The sequence below is a fragment of the Corapipo altera genome, unplaced genomic scaffold, assembly GCF_003945725.1.
Source record: "Corapipo altera isolate COAL_440 unplaced genomic scaffold, ASM394572v1 44, whole genome shotgun sequence".
Lineage (NCBI taxonomy): Eukaryota > Metazoa > Chordata > Aves > Passeriformes > Pipridae > Corapipo > Corapipo altera.
The window spans coordinates 12,424,857-12,441,536 of NW_020884880.1; the positions used below are offsets into that span (position 1 = coordinate 12,424,857).

General features: G+C 44.5%; 1 protein-coding gene across 1 annotated transcript; it reads right to left on the bottom strand.

The window, feature by feature from the left end:
- Window positions 1-1,850: 1,850 nt before the first annotated feature.
- On the bottom strand, window positions 1,851-4,184 carry HOXA4 (homeobox A4). Its single transcript, XM_027639164.1, has 2 exons — window positions 3,527-4,184; window positions 1,851-3,019 (listed from the first exon to the last, which is right to left on the bottom strand). The coding sequence occupies exons 1-2, from the start codon at window positions 4,110-4,112 to the stop codon at window positions 2,691-2,693; spliced, it is 915 nt and encodes a 304-aa protein (XP_027494965.1). The 5' UTR covers window positions 4,113-4,184; the 3' UTR covers window positions 1,851-2,690.
- Between the last annotated feature and the right edge of the window lie 12,496 nt (window positions 4,185-16,680).

Consider the following 16,680-nt stretch of genomic DNA (forward strand, 5'->3'; position numbering starts at 1 on the left):
GGATAGAAAATTTGTCCTCTCGGTGAACTCCCGGTTGCCTTAGCAAAGGGAGCACAATGCGAGAATTTAAACTGGACGATGTAATTTTCAAAGTTATTGTAAAGACGGGAGGTATCGGACTGGGAGCAGAGGGCTCCCAGCCCGGGAGCAGCGTCCTGCTTCCCAGCACAGCCAGAGGGGGAAGGGGGGGAAAGAAAATTTACCTTAAACGATGATAATCTGCCATGGGGTATTTTGCAGTCCGCAGTTGAATGTCCGGCAAGAGAAAGTACATTTTTTTAGCAGACAACCAAGATGCTGTGTCTTTACACATGACCATTTTTTTTCCCCAGGAAAATCCTTTGCGTCTTCACAGACTTTTCCAAGAGAATGCCTTTCAGAACGGCTGTTGAATTACAAAGAAGTATTTATTGTAGGAGGTGATTAATGATTCTCGCTAAAATTGCTATTTGCAGCGTGATTTCATTTCTCTTTACAATGGGACCAAACCAGGTTTATACGCATAGGCTGCTCGCTAAAGAAATCCTGCACCGCCAGTTAATACGTTTCAGCTGGAATTTTGCTCGGCTGTGCTAATTTTGACTGCAAATATATGAAGGGATTCTCAAGCAATAAACAAAACAAAGAGTTACAGACTTGCAGATAGTAGTTACCTCACTTAACAGCTGTGTTTTTCTTCCTTTATAAGGAGATAACTGGCGATTCAGGATTTAGTAAACAGCAATATGTGAGTACAAGCATGCTTTTCAGGCCTGCTCTTTGGTCAGGTGTGGAGACAGCAGTGTTTGTTGAGGGTATTTAAAGACACCACCTCCCTGATGCTGAGCGTGCTCTGCCACCGGTATGTTACATTTTTCTCCAGGATGGTTCATATTCTATGACAGGGCAGGGATGCTGGCAACACTTTTGGGGCCTGGTTCTACCTCAACCAGAGTGTGATGATGCCCCTGGTCCTGGTGGTCTCACTCTTGTGAAGAGAAGCACTGATTCCAAAAATCCCTCTCAGATGTATTCGGGTAAGTAAAAAAAATATTGGCCTTCAGGCCTTCCCTTGAAGATTTACGAGCATTTGAGCTCCTTTCCAAGACTTTTCCTACCTGGCTTGGTGCTACACTACGTCGTGAAAGCCCTGAGCAAGGCTCTCCCTTAGAAGCTCTGCTTTGCCTGTACTCCTTAGCTGCCTGGAAGCAGCGAAATGCGCAGCCTGGGCTGGAACCGCTTGAACCCCATTTTGCCACAATAGTTGTGACAATCTCAGTCAAATAAGCCTCCTGAGTTGTACCCAAATTCATGTGTCTGCCGAGGCTTTCTCAACACATTTCAAAATAGCCTTAAAAACAAAATTAAAGGAAACAGAAACGGCAGCTTAAAAAGAAACTATAGGTTACCTTTCATGTGTTTCCCTTAAACAGTGCTAGCCAGCTGAGAAATCATAATCAGAGAAAACAAATTAATAAATCACGACTGGCTAAAAATTTAAAGTGTTATCATGGCACAGGATCTTACTGGCTCCCAGAAGAAGCACGGTTTCTCGTGTAACACAGCTGAAAACAGTGACAGAGCAAGCGATGGAGTCAGACTCACTCTGCCTTAAGTCCGCTACAGAGAACACCACTCACCTATACAATGAAGCAAGACCTTTCCCCATCCTATAGCACACTTTTTCCCAGCCAGGCAATTAGGAGTCAGGACGTTTTTCACTATATTGAAAATAACCATTACCTTATTGATAAGGTGAATCCAAGTTAGAACAATACATTAAGCCGTTGTTTTCCATTCCTGGTTCCAACACCAGTTAAGCACAAGGTGGATGAAACAGCACTTACTGGACTTTTGTTTCAAGCGTTTAATTCTTTTGTACAGAATAATCTTTATTACCAGCATTTGGCACTGTTATACATTACACCAAAAATCCACAAATTTTACATGGACCCAAACTATTTAGACGGTGCCAAATATGAAGACAGCAACAGCCTTTATAGCAATATTTCTTTAAATAAATGCAATAGGGAAAGTGGAGAAAAACTAATAGATCACAGCTACTGCGGGGGATACACTTAAAACCAGTTAAGTTACCTTTGTTATGATACATAAAACATTTTCCTTTTGACAGGGTAAGAGGACTTTTTTGTAAGTCTTTAACGTCTCATGGACGTGTTCGTTGTCTCTCCCATGTTGGTGTGAGTGTGTATATGTGCCTGTGCACCCTCACACACACAGACACACACAGAAGAATCCACGAACACGCCATGAAACAGCGTTATTCAAGTCAATGCCTTACACAACTGTCCCACGAGCTCTTTGCTTTGTAAAGTCTTTTATTTGTAAAGTTTTCCCTTTAAAAAAAAAAAAAAAAAAAAGTCCATCTTAGATACAGAGAATTCGTCCATGACACCATCCAGCCCTCTTTTACACCGAGGGCAAGAGAGCGTTTCCATAAATAGAAAAAAATGTTGGGCATGGAACCATTATCTATATACAATGTAGACAATCGTCCGAGTTTTGGTTTAAACATGTACCCGTTCTTGGGCACATTTCGTCTTCGTTTCCTGCTCCTGTTTTGTTTTACACTGTTTGGTCCAAACGGCCAGCCTCCACCATGAGGCAGTTTGAAAACCCCAACAGATAGGTAAATATATATATATTAAAAAAAAAAATAACAACAAAACCCCTCAAACCAAAAGCCGTATTTATAGCGCGGCTGCATTGGGTGTAGCCCCATCGAGCGGATGGGGGTGGCCCTGTGTCTGTGCTTTGGACTGCTGGCTCAGTGTGGACTGGTTTGAGGAGCGCATCTTTGTGTTAGGCAGTTTATGGTCTTTCTTCCACTTCATGCGCCTGTTCTGGAACCAGATCTTGACCTGGCGCTCCGAGAGGCAGAGGGTGTGCGCGATCTCGATGCGTCGCCTTCTGGTCAGGTAGCGGTTGAAGTGGAACTCCTTCTCCAGCTCCAGGACCTGCTGTCTGGTGTAGGCAGTGCGAGACCTCTTGGGCTCCCCTCCGTTGTAATTGGGGTTGACTGAAACGTGCACACACAGGCACATACATACACACGCGGAGGGGAAAAAAGGAGGGGGGGAAGCGATGGGACATAATCATTATATAATAACTTGACACCAGGTTCACATAAGATACATAAACGGCAAGAAAAATTGTTTCGCAGCCTATCGACAGTGGGGACAATCGAGGAGCAATAAAAAATGGTGATGGGCATTTGGGTTAGAAGAAAAGCTTCAAAGACACATGGCCCAGAGCCACTGCAGGGCAATTAAATTTATGGGGGCTATAATTACTGCCCTAACAGTTTGGCGTCTCGTAAATCTTTTGATAAAGGACCCCGGATACAAAAGGTTTCTCACTTTCTTTTTTTTTTTTTTTTTTTTTTTTAGCGTTAGGAAACGCGGAGGGAGAAGGAGGAAGAAAAAAAAGCCACACACGCAAAGACCCATCCCGTCCCCAGGAGCACCCTCCCCCCTTCCCTCCTCTGCAGGCGCATCCACACCTCCCCCTGGCAAGGGCAACTCACCCGTGCTCACATGGATCTTCTTCATCCAGGGGTAGACCACCGGCTCCTTCCCCTTCAGCCCGGGCAGGCTCTTGTCGGGCAGTAGCGGACAGCCGGGCCCGGTGCCGGTCCCGGCGGCGGGGGCTGCTTCGCAGCGGCGCTGCAGGGCATGGCCTGGGAGCAGGGGCTGGGGCGGGCCGGGGTGGCCCTTGGCGGGCGGCGGCGGCGAAGCGCCCGGGGGCGGCTGCTCGGGGCCCGGGGCGGCGCTGCCGGCGCTGCTGTAGCTGTAGGGAGCCTGGGGGTAGGAGGGTGCTTGCGCGGGGTAGAGAGCCTCGGGAGGCGGCCCCGGCGGCCCCGGCGGCGCTGCGGGAGCCTGGTAGCCCGGTTCCCGGCGCGGCCGCGGGAAGTACTCGGGCAGCGCCGGGCCCGGGTGTGCGGCGTGCAGGTGCGGCGGCGGCGGCGGCGGCGGCGGGGCGTGCGGGTGCGAGTGGTGCGGGTGGTAGCTGGCGGAGCTGCCGGCGCTGCCGCTGTGCTGCGTGTATTCCTCGCAGGGAGGGAATTTGGGCTCGATGTAGTTGGAGTTTATCAAAAACGAACTCATGGTCATTAATTTGTGAAGTGCAAAAATACTAATTTTTCTCGCGTTGTCGTTTTTCTGGGCTCGGCGAGGCCCCTCCCCTTCCCCCCCCCTCCCTCCCTCCCCTCCCTCTCCCCCTCCCGCTGCTGTCAAGTGCTCGCCGCTGCCAAAGTTTGGGCCTCCAGCCCTCCCTCCCCCCCTTCCCCGCCGCACTCCCCTCCCTTCCTCTCTTCCCACCCCTGGAGCGCCTACAACACACACACAACACACACCCGCGCACACACACACCCGCACCCCCCACCGCCCCGCCACCACCTGACCGCCAGCGCCAATTACCGCGCGGGGCCGCGGACCCCGGATCAGGAAATGGAAGGAGAACGAGGGGCCTCGGGGCAGCTCCGCGCCCGCGGACCCTCCGCGGGGGCCGCGCCTCCCCCGGGGGCGGCGGCTGCTTGGAGAGGGAGCTCCCCGCGTCCGCTCCTCACCAGCATCCCTAGCTCCTCCCGCACGCCGACCCGGGCTGCGTCCAGCAGTCGCAGTGTCAAGCGAGATAAAACTAATCCGGCTCTGACAGTCTCCCACCCACCCCGCCCGCCCCAGCACTTCTTGTGCCCTAGTTCCCCCGCGGGAGAGTATAGGAAGCGGGGCGAGGCAGCGGAGCGCAGCCCAGCTTCGTGATCCAGAGGGAGCCAGGCACTGCACAAGGCGTTGCACAATCCTTTTAAACAAGCCCATCTCCAAAAGCATAGAACCGGGGCTTCGCACAGGCAGAGGGCGGCAGCGGCTGCCGGGCTCAGGCCACCGGCCGCCCTCCGGGATCTGTGCCCAGCGCCCCGTCGGTCCAGGGCCAGTCCTTTGAGCCTCTAAATCTGTGCTAATTGAAGGAATAGATGCGAAAGTTAGAACGAAGGTCGCGGGGAGGCCGAAGAGAGTCCTGAAGTGGCTTGCGGGGTGTGAGGGACGTTGCGAGCCTGAAAATAACGGGGAAGAGAGGGGGAAGGGAGAGGGAAAGACGGACACGACGGAATGAAATACTTCCTACCGGCGATCGCAGGGCTCAGTGAGAGCATCCCTCCCCGTGGAGGAGCTCTTTCTGAACTACGATTTTAAGTCCATTGGTTTGGTATGCCTCGTCTTGGGTTTATTCCATAATTTTCACTTCCACGAGAAATCGCTAGCACCTTCGCAAAAGTAACTCTCAAATCCTGGTGTAGGAGGGAGAGGGCACTCAGACACCCCTACGTTGCTAACACTGAGACTGTTAACGATATTTGCAGCTCAGGGGGGAAAGAGCCAACAGTCTTGACCTTAGGTAATTGAAATTTGATGGTTAAACTAATTATGCTCTTATTCTAAGGGGAAAAAATACTTATTGAAGTACTGGAGATTGTGTCAGCTAGTCTGGCACATATGGAGTTAGAAGCGAACTTTTCGGATTTTTTTTTCTTCTTTTCAGGAAAGCATATGAACACATAGAAATATTTACTGCACCCTTAGAGAATATAATTGCTGAGTGGGTAATCTCATCTGCTGGTATGGGAAAATACTTCTAATATATCAAGCGCAAATATGATACAGTTTAGATCTTGCCCTCCTAAAGATACTACATTAACAGTCACCCTGGTTTAAATTCAGATTATTGTCTTTTGCAGTTTTATAGATAATGGATCCCTGCAATAAAATTCTATTTGAATATATATTCCACCTAACAAGACACACATCGTATCGATTTATATTTTATTCACAGACACACAGGCGCGCACATTGCATGCGGCTTGTAATATGTTAGAACATTTCCAGCACTTGGGTATACTGGGGTACTTATCTAAACAATCACTCATTTCCTCCTACTATCGAATGTCTAATTTGTAAAGAGAGTTAAAACACATTTACTTACTCGTTTTCAACAGCACATCTATGGAATTCTTTAACTGGGGTAATAGATAAGTTTCTCTATTTACTCTGCGTGGAGAGGAAATGCGGTTACACACACGCGGTTACACACAGAGACAGCAGCAACTGTTCAACAACACATATTTGACAGAAAAGGGGAGATCGTTTTATTTATATTAAAACGACAAGAATAACAGAACAACAGCAACCCATGTTCTGGAAGAATAAAGCTCCCATCTGCATGGCTATAAAAAGTAAAAGATTGCCAAAAGCCACCACGACCAGCGAACAATTCCCGGCGTAAAGAGATACATGCACACATACAGACGCATACGCAAAAATACCTGCCGGGCAGCACCAGATGAATTACACTGGGGTATCGTAAATATTATCCTCGGCATAACTCCTGAGGCACTATGGCCGGAGCACTACAGCGGGCTGCCGTGTTCCCACGCCATGGTAAAGCAAAACGAAAAATGTTGTCTCGGTTTATAAGCTCAGCGCTATATCGGGAGAGTTGACCGGCCTCTGCTTCGTATTATTTACTGTGATTAGATCTCAAAGTTTCACTGCACCTCTTTCTACAGCGGGTCTCTGGCGCTCGGCTACAGTTTTGTATACGAGTGTAAATCTGCAAGGTGACCTGAGCTGCTCAGCTCAAGTCTGTTTTTTCGTGTGGCTCTATTAGTCTGCGAAGATGTGCTGAGGCAGGACCTCCAAAAGGCCTGTTCCATGTCTTTGTGGTTTTGTTATCATAAACAAGAACCCAGCCAAGACCACCAAGTGTTATCTTGCACACGGCCATTTCGACATTTTACTGCAAGATTTATGGCTGTAATAAACAATCTCAGAAACCCTTTTTTTTCCCCGGTACTTCCTTTTAACAAACTTGTACCGTCACCCTAAGCTCTCAAAAAAAAGAAAAGAATAGGATAAAATAGGCCAGCTCCCTTATTTTCCCAGAAGGACTAAAGGCTCGATTTCACTGAAGAAGGAGACTTTAATCGATTAATAAAGAAGCGAGAGTTTCCTGGTCGAGTCTGGCCGAGGACGAGAAGGAATTAATTCTGGACGCATCGGAATTGAGTTGAGAGGGAGAGAGTAAATTTTCATGCACCAAGAAGAGGCAACCTCATACATACCCAAAGAGGGGGAAAAGGGGATCCCTCTTTTTCTGGTGAAACAGACAAGCATTCCTGCTACCCTCCACATATGCGGATAAACCGTAATTTCCACGAAAGATAAAATAATAATAATAACAGCAATAATAGCAATAGTGGTAGTAATAATAGTAATAATAATAATAGTAATAATAATTCAAGTCAACCTCTCGTCGTGCCCGGCCATCCTCCACCGAGAACAGTAGGAGGAGGAAGAATCACACTAGCAGCCTGGCTTGACTTTGATTTGAACCATTTTGAATATATTTAGCCCCAGCTTTCCCCTCTTGAATACGAGGCTGTCCCAAGTTTCAAAGTGACCGAAAAGTGACACCGTGTGCATTTTGTTTCTTATTAATCTTACACATTGACAGTCTTTGTTAAATAACAAGGCGTGCCCTTCACCAGGCGACATTTTCATATTTGTTAGACGCGGTGACCTGAAGTTCACCTCGGCCTTGGACTTAGTTTTTCTAAAAGGTCTATAACAGTGTCTTTTAGATAGCAGGGTGCTTTGCCCAGGTCACTACTTCTAAGGAAAAATAAGAAAAAAATCGCGGGAAAATGTAAACGTTATGGAATCTATCGACTGTATTCCTTTCTTTGTTCCTGGGAATGATACAGTCTCGAGGCTGCCCTGCCTTCGCGGACGGGAGCGCTCCTTCCCTGTGGGCTCTTCCAGGTCAATGTTGGGAGTTTTGCCCCAAGTTCAGCATTTGGTAAAAGCCGTGGCTTCTCTGGCACGCAGGCTCCTCTTAACAACGGGATGGTTGGCGGGATTTGCTCATTCTGTCCTGGCGCGCTTAAATAAACACATGTAAAATGTGATTTGTGCACGGATTTTTAAACGAATGGTCTTTTGAGCAGACCTTCCACGCCAGAGAGCAGTGTGCTAAATGCAGAGAGTGAAAGGACAGAAAGAGTTCGCCTCAAAATATTAACTGTTCTGTTCTAGCCTGTTACCTTTTTTTTTTTTTTAATTGGGGGGGTGGAGGTGGGGAACAATTTAAACAATAATTCAAAAGAGTCGATATTTATGGAAGTCGCTGTTTCAACTTCTTCGAAATTATTATCATTGATATTTTTATTCTAAACCAGATTTAAAATATGGAATCCGGGAGGCTAATTATTTTAGTGAGGAAGTAAATGGATTTCTGTCACCTACTCTTGAGTAAGCCGGTTATAGTAACAGCTTTCATTCTGGGTATATCAAAGACGCATTGTTATTCTTGGAAACAATTCGCCTGCTATTCTCTAACAAAATAGATATTTGGCTACGGTTTTTAGCTTGTTATCAGGCTTCGCTCTTACACCAAATAAATAGCCCCAATGTGAAAGGTTATATACTATCTCCAGCGCGGGCAGGCTCCCCAAACGTGCAGTGCCAAGGCTCTCTACAAGTGAGCAGCAGGAACAACTTCTGAGCAGCGTCTCCACGCCGATCAAATACTTGCATTACATACTTTCCAGGCTTCAGCAGGTACTTCAGGCAAAATCTCCAATAAACACTTTGGTTAATCTGATATCTAGCCTCTCGCGTACTTGTTCCCAAGAAATAACGTTCGCCTGTCACGATCCAGCTGTGTCTCTGGCAAATAATTCACGAGTACCAGTTACAGAGAGGCCGGTGTAGGCTCCTGCCTTGGGGGTGGGAAGGCAGCAATGCGTGGTTGGGAGTGAGGTGCGCTCTTTCTCGGACTTCCTCGTCGCGCTGTCCCCTCCTCCACACCTTACATATCTGATTATGCATATTTGGGAATATCTTTTCCCTCTTCCATCCACCCCTCAGCCTCAAAATTTCAAGCTGAGTCCTGTCTTCAGATATTTCCTCCAAAATGAAGTTGCCTAAGCAATATTGGCCAGTTCTCCCTGCAGACACGTCTGACCAAGGAGCAAAGCTTTTACAGAGAGATGGCATTGGGAACAAAAAATTCCAGCAGTGTGGGAATAAATCTCTGTGCTAAGAAATTCCACTAAACTTTTTCTTGAAGGAGTGGAGAGGGGGGGGGGGGGGGAGGGATAATTAAGAACACTTCCTACTCCCCATTTCGCTGGGAATTGCCGCCTCGGGTAATTCCAGAAGGCTGTGAGCACCCTCCAAATCTCGGAGCGGCGCAAGGCGCCAGCTTCTCCGTAATATTTCCCACTGGTATCATAACAGAGCTCCACCGCTCCGCTTTTTAACCCTTCGGTCCAAACATATAACCTGTATTATCTACAGCATGTCCTGCTTAAGCACAGTTTAGCCATCGCTACAGAAATGAGAGCAAAAACAAAGACGCGACTAGGATCGATATACGCGTTAATAGCTTCGCTCCTATCTTATCTTCCTGCCATTTTGCAAAGTGAGAAGGCTTAACGTTAAACCTCTTAAATCAGGTTATTATATAATAAACAAAGGTGAAGCATTTTGCTACCTGAGTCTTGGAAGAAGCAGCGTCAGTGGCTGCTGTGGGGGTAACACGCGTATTTACCTGCCACGACTGAACCCGAGATATTCAGACACAAATGCGGCCGATAATTCAAGATGAAATACAACGTGTATTACTCTTGAAAAGAGGAATTTTCTATCCTTTCCTCGGTAATTGAGGTCATTCAGCCAGTAGGGTTCACCTGGAGTCCATACTGTGATACACACGTAACTCAAAGCTATTTTATCTTTTGTGCTGATAGTCAAGATCTCGGCTATAACATTGACATCAAACTCTGTCTGGGCGAATGACTAAGAGTGGTGCAAAACGTAAACTTTTGACCCTCAACTTTTTGACCTGCAGTTGTAACGCCCTTAACCACAAAGATATACAAAAGCTATGCAGCTTCTTCTAGGAGTAAGAGAGTCGCACTGTTTGTTTCAATACTTCTGCTGTTTCCCCCAGCTTTCTAAGGGGGCTTTAATTTTTCTTCTTGCTTTTGAGAAATCGGATACTTTTGCGTTTTTAATTTTTTTTTTCCTTAATCTCGCGGTTTTGCAAAGTGCTTTTAGATCAGTTTGCACAGCCTTTCCGCAGCGTTGGAGGGAAGCCTGTTACTCAAAGGCGCTATATGGTTACAGTTGCAGGTGAAATGCTGGGTAAGTTCTGGGCGTGAGGTTGGAAGGAATGTAGCGACGAGCGTTGGGGGGAAAGCTGCAGCTCTCTGCTGAAGGGTCTTAGTCATTTCTCCTTGATTTAAACATAAAGAAACAACTCTAATTGTTTGCGAAGCCTTGTCTAGGCAAACGAGTTGACTGTGAACTTGGTCTAAAGCGAGCTCTGCTGGTGATTCCTAGGGTGTGCAGATTTATCTTTTCTGCATTTACTTAACCTGGCAGTGAACTGCACGGGCTGCCATTTATTATCCAGAGACAGACTTCACCTCAAGCAAGGACTGTTCCACAAAATTGCAATAATTACCCAATAACCTTCATCGCAAATATTATTATTGAAAAGACATTTTTTGGGGGGAGGGGATATAGGAGAGGTTCTTTTTGCATGCTATAAAGCAAAATTCATGCAAATTTTACACGCTCTCTGTGTCAGATTTGATAGCGTTTGTGCGTGTAGCTACAGGAACATGTGACTGGGGTGGTCCATGAGTATCTGCCTTCCAGAGAGACATTAGTGAGGATGCTTTAATTTGAAGGGGATAATATTTTCAAAGATGATCAGACGTCTGTGGGAGCCGTGGTTTTGTGCTCTGGCTAGCAACTCTAGTCTCAAATCGGGAAGATCTTCAGGGCAGGAAAGAGAAAGAACTAAGAAAGCCAAGTGATAACTTGGCCAGGAGATTTACTTATGTCCGCGTCTCATGCCTTAAGTCTGCATATGCGGGGTGGGAAAAAACATTGCTCTAGGATCCAGGGTTTGAAATCGAAACCTCCTGATCCGCCCCTCATGATCTGTTCCATTCAATTTCCCATGAAGCAGTTTGCAAACCCCTCTGTTGTCACCCTTCCACAGATACACACTTATTAAATGTAAGGAAATGGCAGAATAATAATTTCCCTGTAATGTTCTACAATTAGGGTGTTTGCACGGTTTAGACAAGACTGCAGAGCTGTAATTTACGGATGACTTTCCATTGGATTGTTATACTTCTGGTTTAGAGAAAGTTATGTCTTGCAAAGTCACCAGTTACGCACATTAAGAGAGCTGCCTAATCTTTAATTGGCCTTACGCTTAGACATGAGACACTACATGCAAGTATTTCTTTCAAAGGATTAGGCAAGCTGTATTTCAAATCACAGAATGCAACTTGCCATGCCTAAGGTAGAACAAATTCCCACGCATTAATCCTCCAAATACAGCAGAAAAATAACGTGTGCAGTTAAGACCTCTCTCCTGATTCCCAGCGATAATTCCCCATGACATTTTCTCTCGGAAAACAATTCGGACCTGGGACTATTTTCATAGAGTTCGGCAGTCTGAGCTCGTTTGAATTTCAAATTTCAAAGCGGACTAGGAAATCTTTATGCATTTCTGGATTGAATGGTTTCAACTGTGCTTCTTAGGACAGGGCAGGGCCAGAAATACGGTGAAGTTGTCATTTCTATCTAACTTTCTTTTGTTGTTAGTGTTTCTTGCAGTATGGGCGGGTTTGTATGCTTCTGGGCTTGGGGATATTTTTCTTCTCCATAGTTCTTGAATCTCTGTACATTGCTTTCAGTGGAATAGGCTCCAGAAGCCACACCAGAAATGTAGAAAATACATAGTAGCAAATATTTTCACTCTAAACAATTAAAAGGTACAGTCCACGATGGAATCCAGGATCCTAAAATATTAGTTGAACGGATGTGCGTGTGTGTTTGTATATTCACCAGCTAATTCAAATAATGCAGTGTTGTTGAATACTGAATAATCGTGAGCTGTTTGTGTCTACTATCATTCCCATCTACAAACAAATAATTTTCCTTGCAAAAGGACCCACAAATAAATGAAGCCCAAACTTTTAAAGATTTTTCATGCCTTGCCTCAAACTATAAAATTTTATGACATATAGTATAATATAATGCACACCTATCATATATAACTTTCTGGTATTCCTATTGATGAAAATGTGACAGCTAGTGTACTATAAAATCTCCAGCTGTTTATAACGGAAATGATTTTCAAATGTGCATTTGGATATGTTCTTTTACAGCCTTTCCCATTTTTTTAATATAAAATATATGCAGATGTGTTTGTTTAGTGTTCATAGGAAGGATAGACAGACACAAAGGCTTCAGACTCCATTTATCTTACACAAGGGGTGACTTTAAATCTTAAATATTTGTAAAACTGAGATCTTTGAGATGAACCTACCTTATATACTACCATTTCTTTGAAGTTAAAGACAAATTAAAAATAGGAATCAGACAGTAATGTGCAGACCTTGCAGAGGTACACAACAACCTTACCCTCCTGTGCCCCTGTGCTTTCTCTCATTTTTGCTTGCAGTAGCAAAACCAGCCTAAACCACAATATTCAAGCGGAATAGCACTAGCAAAATAAAACAAAGCCCATCTCTCACATCAAACCACGCTGTTCTTTTGCAAACTGAACTTTATGACACATAAAGAAAAACAACGCAATGTGCTAAATCAATGTTACTCCAAACACTGGAGTAACTGAGCAGAGAAAGAGATACCCACAGTTGGTTTAAAGACATATATCTAGATAGATAGATAGATAGATAGATAGATAGATAGATACACACAGAGAGAGAGAGAGAGAGATTGCAGGCAATTCTCAAATCTCTTCCCTAGCCCCCAACTAGTCAGTTTGCACCCCCCGGAGATCACTCGCCAAAGTAACAGCTCTGAGGATAAGGATCAGGCCTTAATGTTACCCAGAGAAAGACAGAGTTCCTTTCACCCTTTCATTCAAGTCCTGGAAATTCAAAGACTAAAGTTAAATCCGGCCATAAAGTTTATTGCTGAGTAATCACACTCTAGTGAGAACAGTCCACTTAAATAAAAAGAATGTTGAAGTAAACATGCAGCTGGGGCCTACCCCACAATGGCAGCCAGCAATATAAGGCAAAAAGAGAGAGAGCAGAGCTAGGGGGATATTTACAGTCTTCAATAAACCAAGCCCGTATTTCATAATTTGCAGCACTCTAATGACCTGTAGCCTCTTGTATTAATGCTACAAGTTACAGTCAATTGGTTTGCTTTAAAAAAAAGTTCACAGGGACATGTATATATATACACACGTACACACCCTTTGTATATGTAACTACACCAATATTAGACACATATATGCATTTGCACGGCTTTACACAGACATATAGACCGATGGGTACATGCAAGCACACATGCATGTAATTTAAATATATTTATACAATTGTATATAGGGTCAGGAAAAAGTTACAGCAATGTTATAAATGCACGTCCATAAAACACAGTACACACTCATAGATGGACATAGACATGTAGTTAAAGCTTTCTGGACAACCCAATGCAGAAAATATGTATCTAAGCACTCCAGTACACTCTGTGCCATTTTAATACTATCTCTGATGTGCAACATATTTCACCAATCCAAGGATTATTACCATATCATCACGCCTCCAACTCTATCATGCCTGCATAAGATACAGCCCAGATAATATCAAGCCCAATCTATTTTGTTTCCCCCTTTTTTTAATCGCCTTCTGTAACTACTCTTTGCTAAACAAAACCTCTCCAAACTTGGAGAGTCTATCGGAGCAAAGGAAGTAATTATCTTCTGTGGTAGTCAAAGTGATTAAAGCTAGGCCCCAAAATCCATCTCTGCCAAAGTCGCTTATTGTGGTTTACTTTGATTTGATCGTTAAAATAGAGAGCTAGCTGCTGCGAGTGAAGGGATGGGGGGGGGGGGAATTTGCAGGCAACCTGGATCATTAGTGGTTGATCCTGCCTCTCTGGCTCGGTGGGACCATCCTGAAAAGCTCCAGGCAGAAAGGAAGGGAAAGAGAAAGAGAAAGAAAGAGGCGAGAGGCAGCGAGAGCAAGCGGGAGCCTCGGCTTCCCCACTGTACAAATAAACTTTAAGGAACTTGTGCACAAAACTTACCTTTGACTTGCAAGGAGCCATTTTTCATATAGTACTGAGAACTTGTGGTTTGGATACTTCTGTCCCTAAACCTGACAATTTGAATGGCCAGGAGGCACACGTAGCCTGCAAAAGAGTCAAATGAAGTCCAGCGTCAGTGAGATTATATGTTATGTGGTATATAATGTTGGATGTCAACTCCCCAAAACCATAAAACTTACTTTAATGGCACCACGTGACTTTTTATAGCCAGTGAGCCTATCTGTCTGTGCTATGGATGATTTTACGATCTAATTCATAGACAAAACCCTATTCATTTGGCACCCAAATGTCATATAGCCGGAACTGGGGCTTATAAAGTTTACTGTTTTATAACTTTTAAGGGAAGGCATCAATGTAACCAGTCAGTAAATGTGCAAATCTTTAGTTGCTCTTAGAAGCTCAGAAGAGTTAACCATTCAAGCTCTGATGGGGTAAGTAACATTACGTTTATAGCAAACTAATTGTAGCAAAGAAAATCAAAAATCTTTAAAGGGTGAAGAGTGGGAATGTGGCTAGAGAGGGTTACTGATAGACGCAGAGGGCTCAGACGTGGCTGTCCTGCAAATATACTTAATGAAACCACAGGAGAAATTCTAGAGAGATGCAAACACGCCTTGGCATTAGCAGTGTTTTAACAAAGCACATGTTTTTTGGTTTGGTTTTTTTTTTTTTTTAAACCATCAGCAAACAGCTAACAGTTGATTCACTCACAAAGAGTGTTGATTGTGGTCCTGCGATGCAGCTTTCCACCTAGGGAGAAACCAGTAAGGAAGAACTTACGGTCAAACTTTCAATTAAAAATACTGGTAGCGGACAATTGCAGCATCCACCATCTGCAATGTGCAGTAGGAGCCAGGTAAAATATTATTACAAACTCTGCACGGGCTATTTTTTTTTTCAGAGGCAAATCTGGAAGCACAACTTCTCGCTTTGCACAAACCAGATCACGAAAACTTTACAATAGAAAGTTTATTTTTTTGTTGATTTCCAGTCAGTTTTTTTTAAAAACAAATAATAATAATAATAATAAAAAAAAAGCTGATCACAGTTTGCTCAAACAGCCAGACTTTGACTATAATTGTAACTTTGTTCACAAAAAACATACATCACAGAAGCTGCGCTTAATAAGAGCCACTTCTAAGAGTTCGTGCAAAGAGTCATATACAAAGGCACAGCAAGGACATACTGCTTGGAATCACAGTTTTCGTCACAGATTCACTATTCACTACACGCAGGACAAATTCAGTTGATTTCATCATTTCACCTCTACAACAGCATTAATTACACAGGAATTATATAGGTAGTTTGAATAAAAATATTTTTAACAGCTTGGAGCTATACAGACATTAACACTTGACCACACATGCACAGTTAAGCAGGTTGAGTGCAACACATAACATTTGTACTAAACCGGGGGAGGGTTTCTTTCTCTCTCTCCTTTTTTTTTTTTTTTTTAACTTCTCTTTTTTTTCCTTTTTGTTCTTTTTTGTTCAGTTTTGTTTTGTTTTAACAGTTACTTCAAGTAACACAGCTCGCTTCATATAAATAAGTTAAAACATCTATTATTTTTTTCAAGACAAAGCCATTCAAGACAAAGAAATGTACGATAAAAGCAGATCTACTTATACACGCGAGAGAATGGTAATAAACAGGCTCATGATTAAAAGATGAATAAGGGCGACAAGAACAGGGTTTCTTCACAGAAGTAACACAAGGAAGTTTTAGAAAGTCAACTTAGTACTGACATGAGACGACGCAGGGTCAGCTAATACTGCTCAGTACTTTTAATTGATCAAACGCTTAGGGACGGAATGCCCCTCCTGCAGCTGCCATGCTCATACTTTTCAGCTTATTATCCTTTTTCCATTTCATTCTCCTGTTTTGGAACCAGATCTTTATTTGTCTCTCTGAGAGGCAAAGAGCATGTGCTATTTCAATCCTTCTTCTGCGGGTCAGGTATCTATTGAAGTGAAATTCCTTTTCGAGCTCCAAGGTCTGATAGCGGGTGTAAGCAGTCCGAGCTCTTTTCCCTTCTGGTCCCCCTATGTTGTCTGGAAGAGAAAAGTACATGATTTAGATTCTCAGCAGCCACTCGGAGCCTTCGTGTCTCATTGCAGCTACCAGCGACCAGGACCGTTATTCTCAGTCCTGCTTGGTTTTGTTTCTGCTTTGGATAAACGCTCAACAAGTTTCCCCCTCCAGCTCCTCTAAGGAAAGGCTTGGGGGAGGGGGATTTGGTAGTCTCGGTAAGTTTTCGCTTGGATTTGTGGTTCGATTTTTTAAAATTGAATTTTTTCCTTCCCCCTCCCCCCCCGAAGGTTAATTTCCCTCACGCCTCCCCCAGATAAGCTGCTTTGGAAGATGTCTCTGCTGCTAGCTGGGTTTTCAGAGCTGGGAGAGCAAAGCTTTCAGCCCTTTCCCACGGCTGAGCTGGGGAAGGCTCTGGGAGGCAAAGAACTCCCGACCGCTCTCCCAGCAGCGAGGGCAGGGCAGGTACCCGGGGCTGAAAGTT

What these genes read in the sequence shown, in the direction of transcription:
- HOXA4 (XM_027639164.1), bottom strand. Translation starts at nt 4,112, where the DNA reads ATGACCATGAGTTCGTTTTTGATAAACTCCAACTACATCGAGCCCAAA. An exon ending in GAAGATCCATGTGAGCACGG is followed by an intron (nt 3,020 to 3,526) that starts GTGAGTTGCCCT and finishes TGCACGTTTCAG; the next exon opens with TCAACCCCAATTACAACGGA.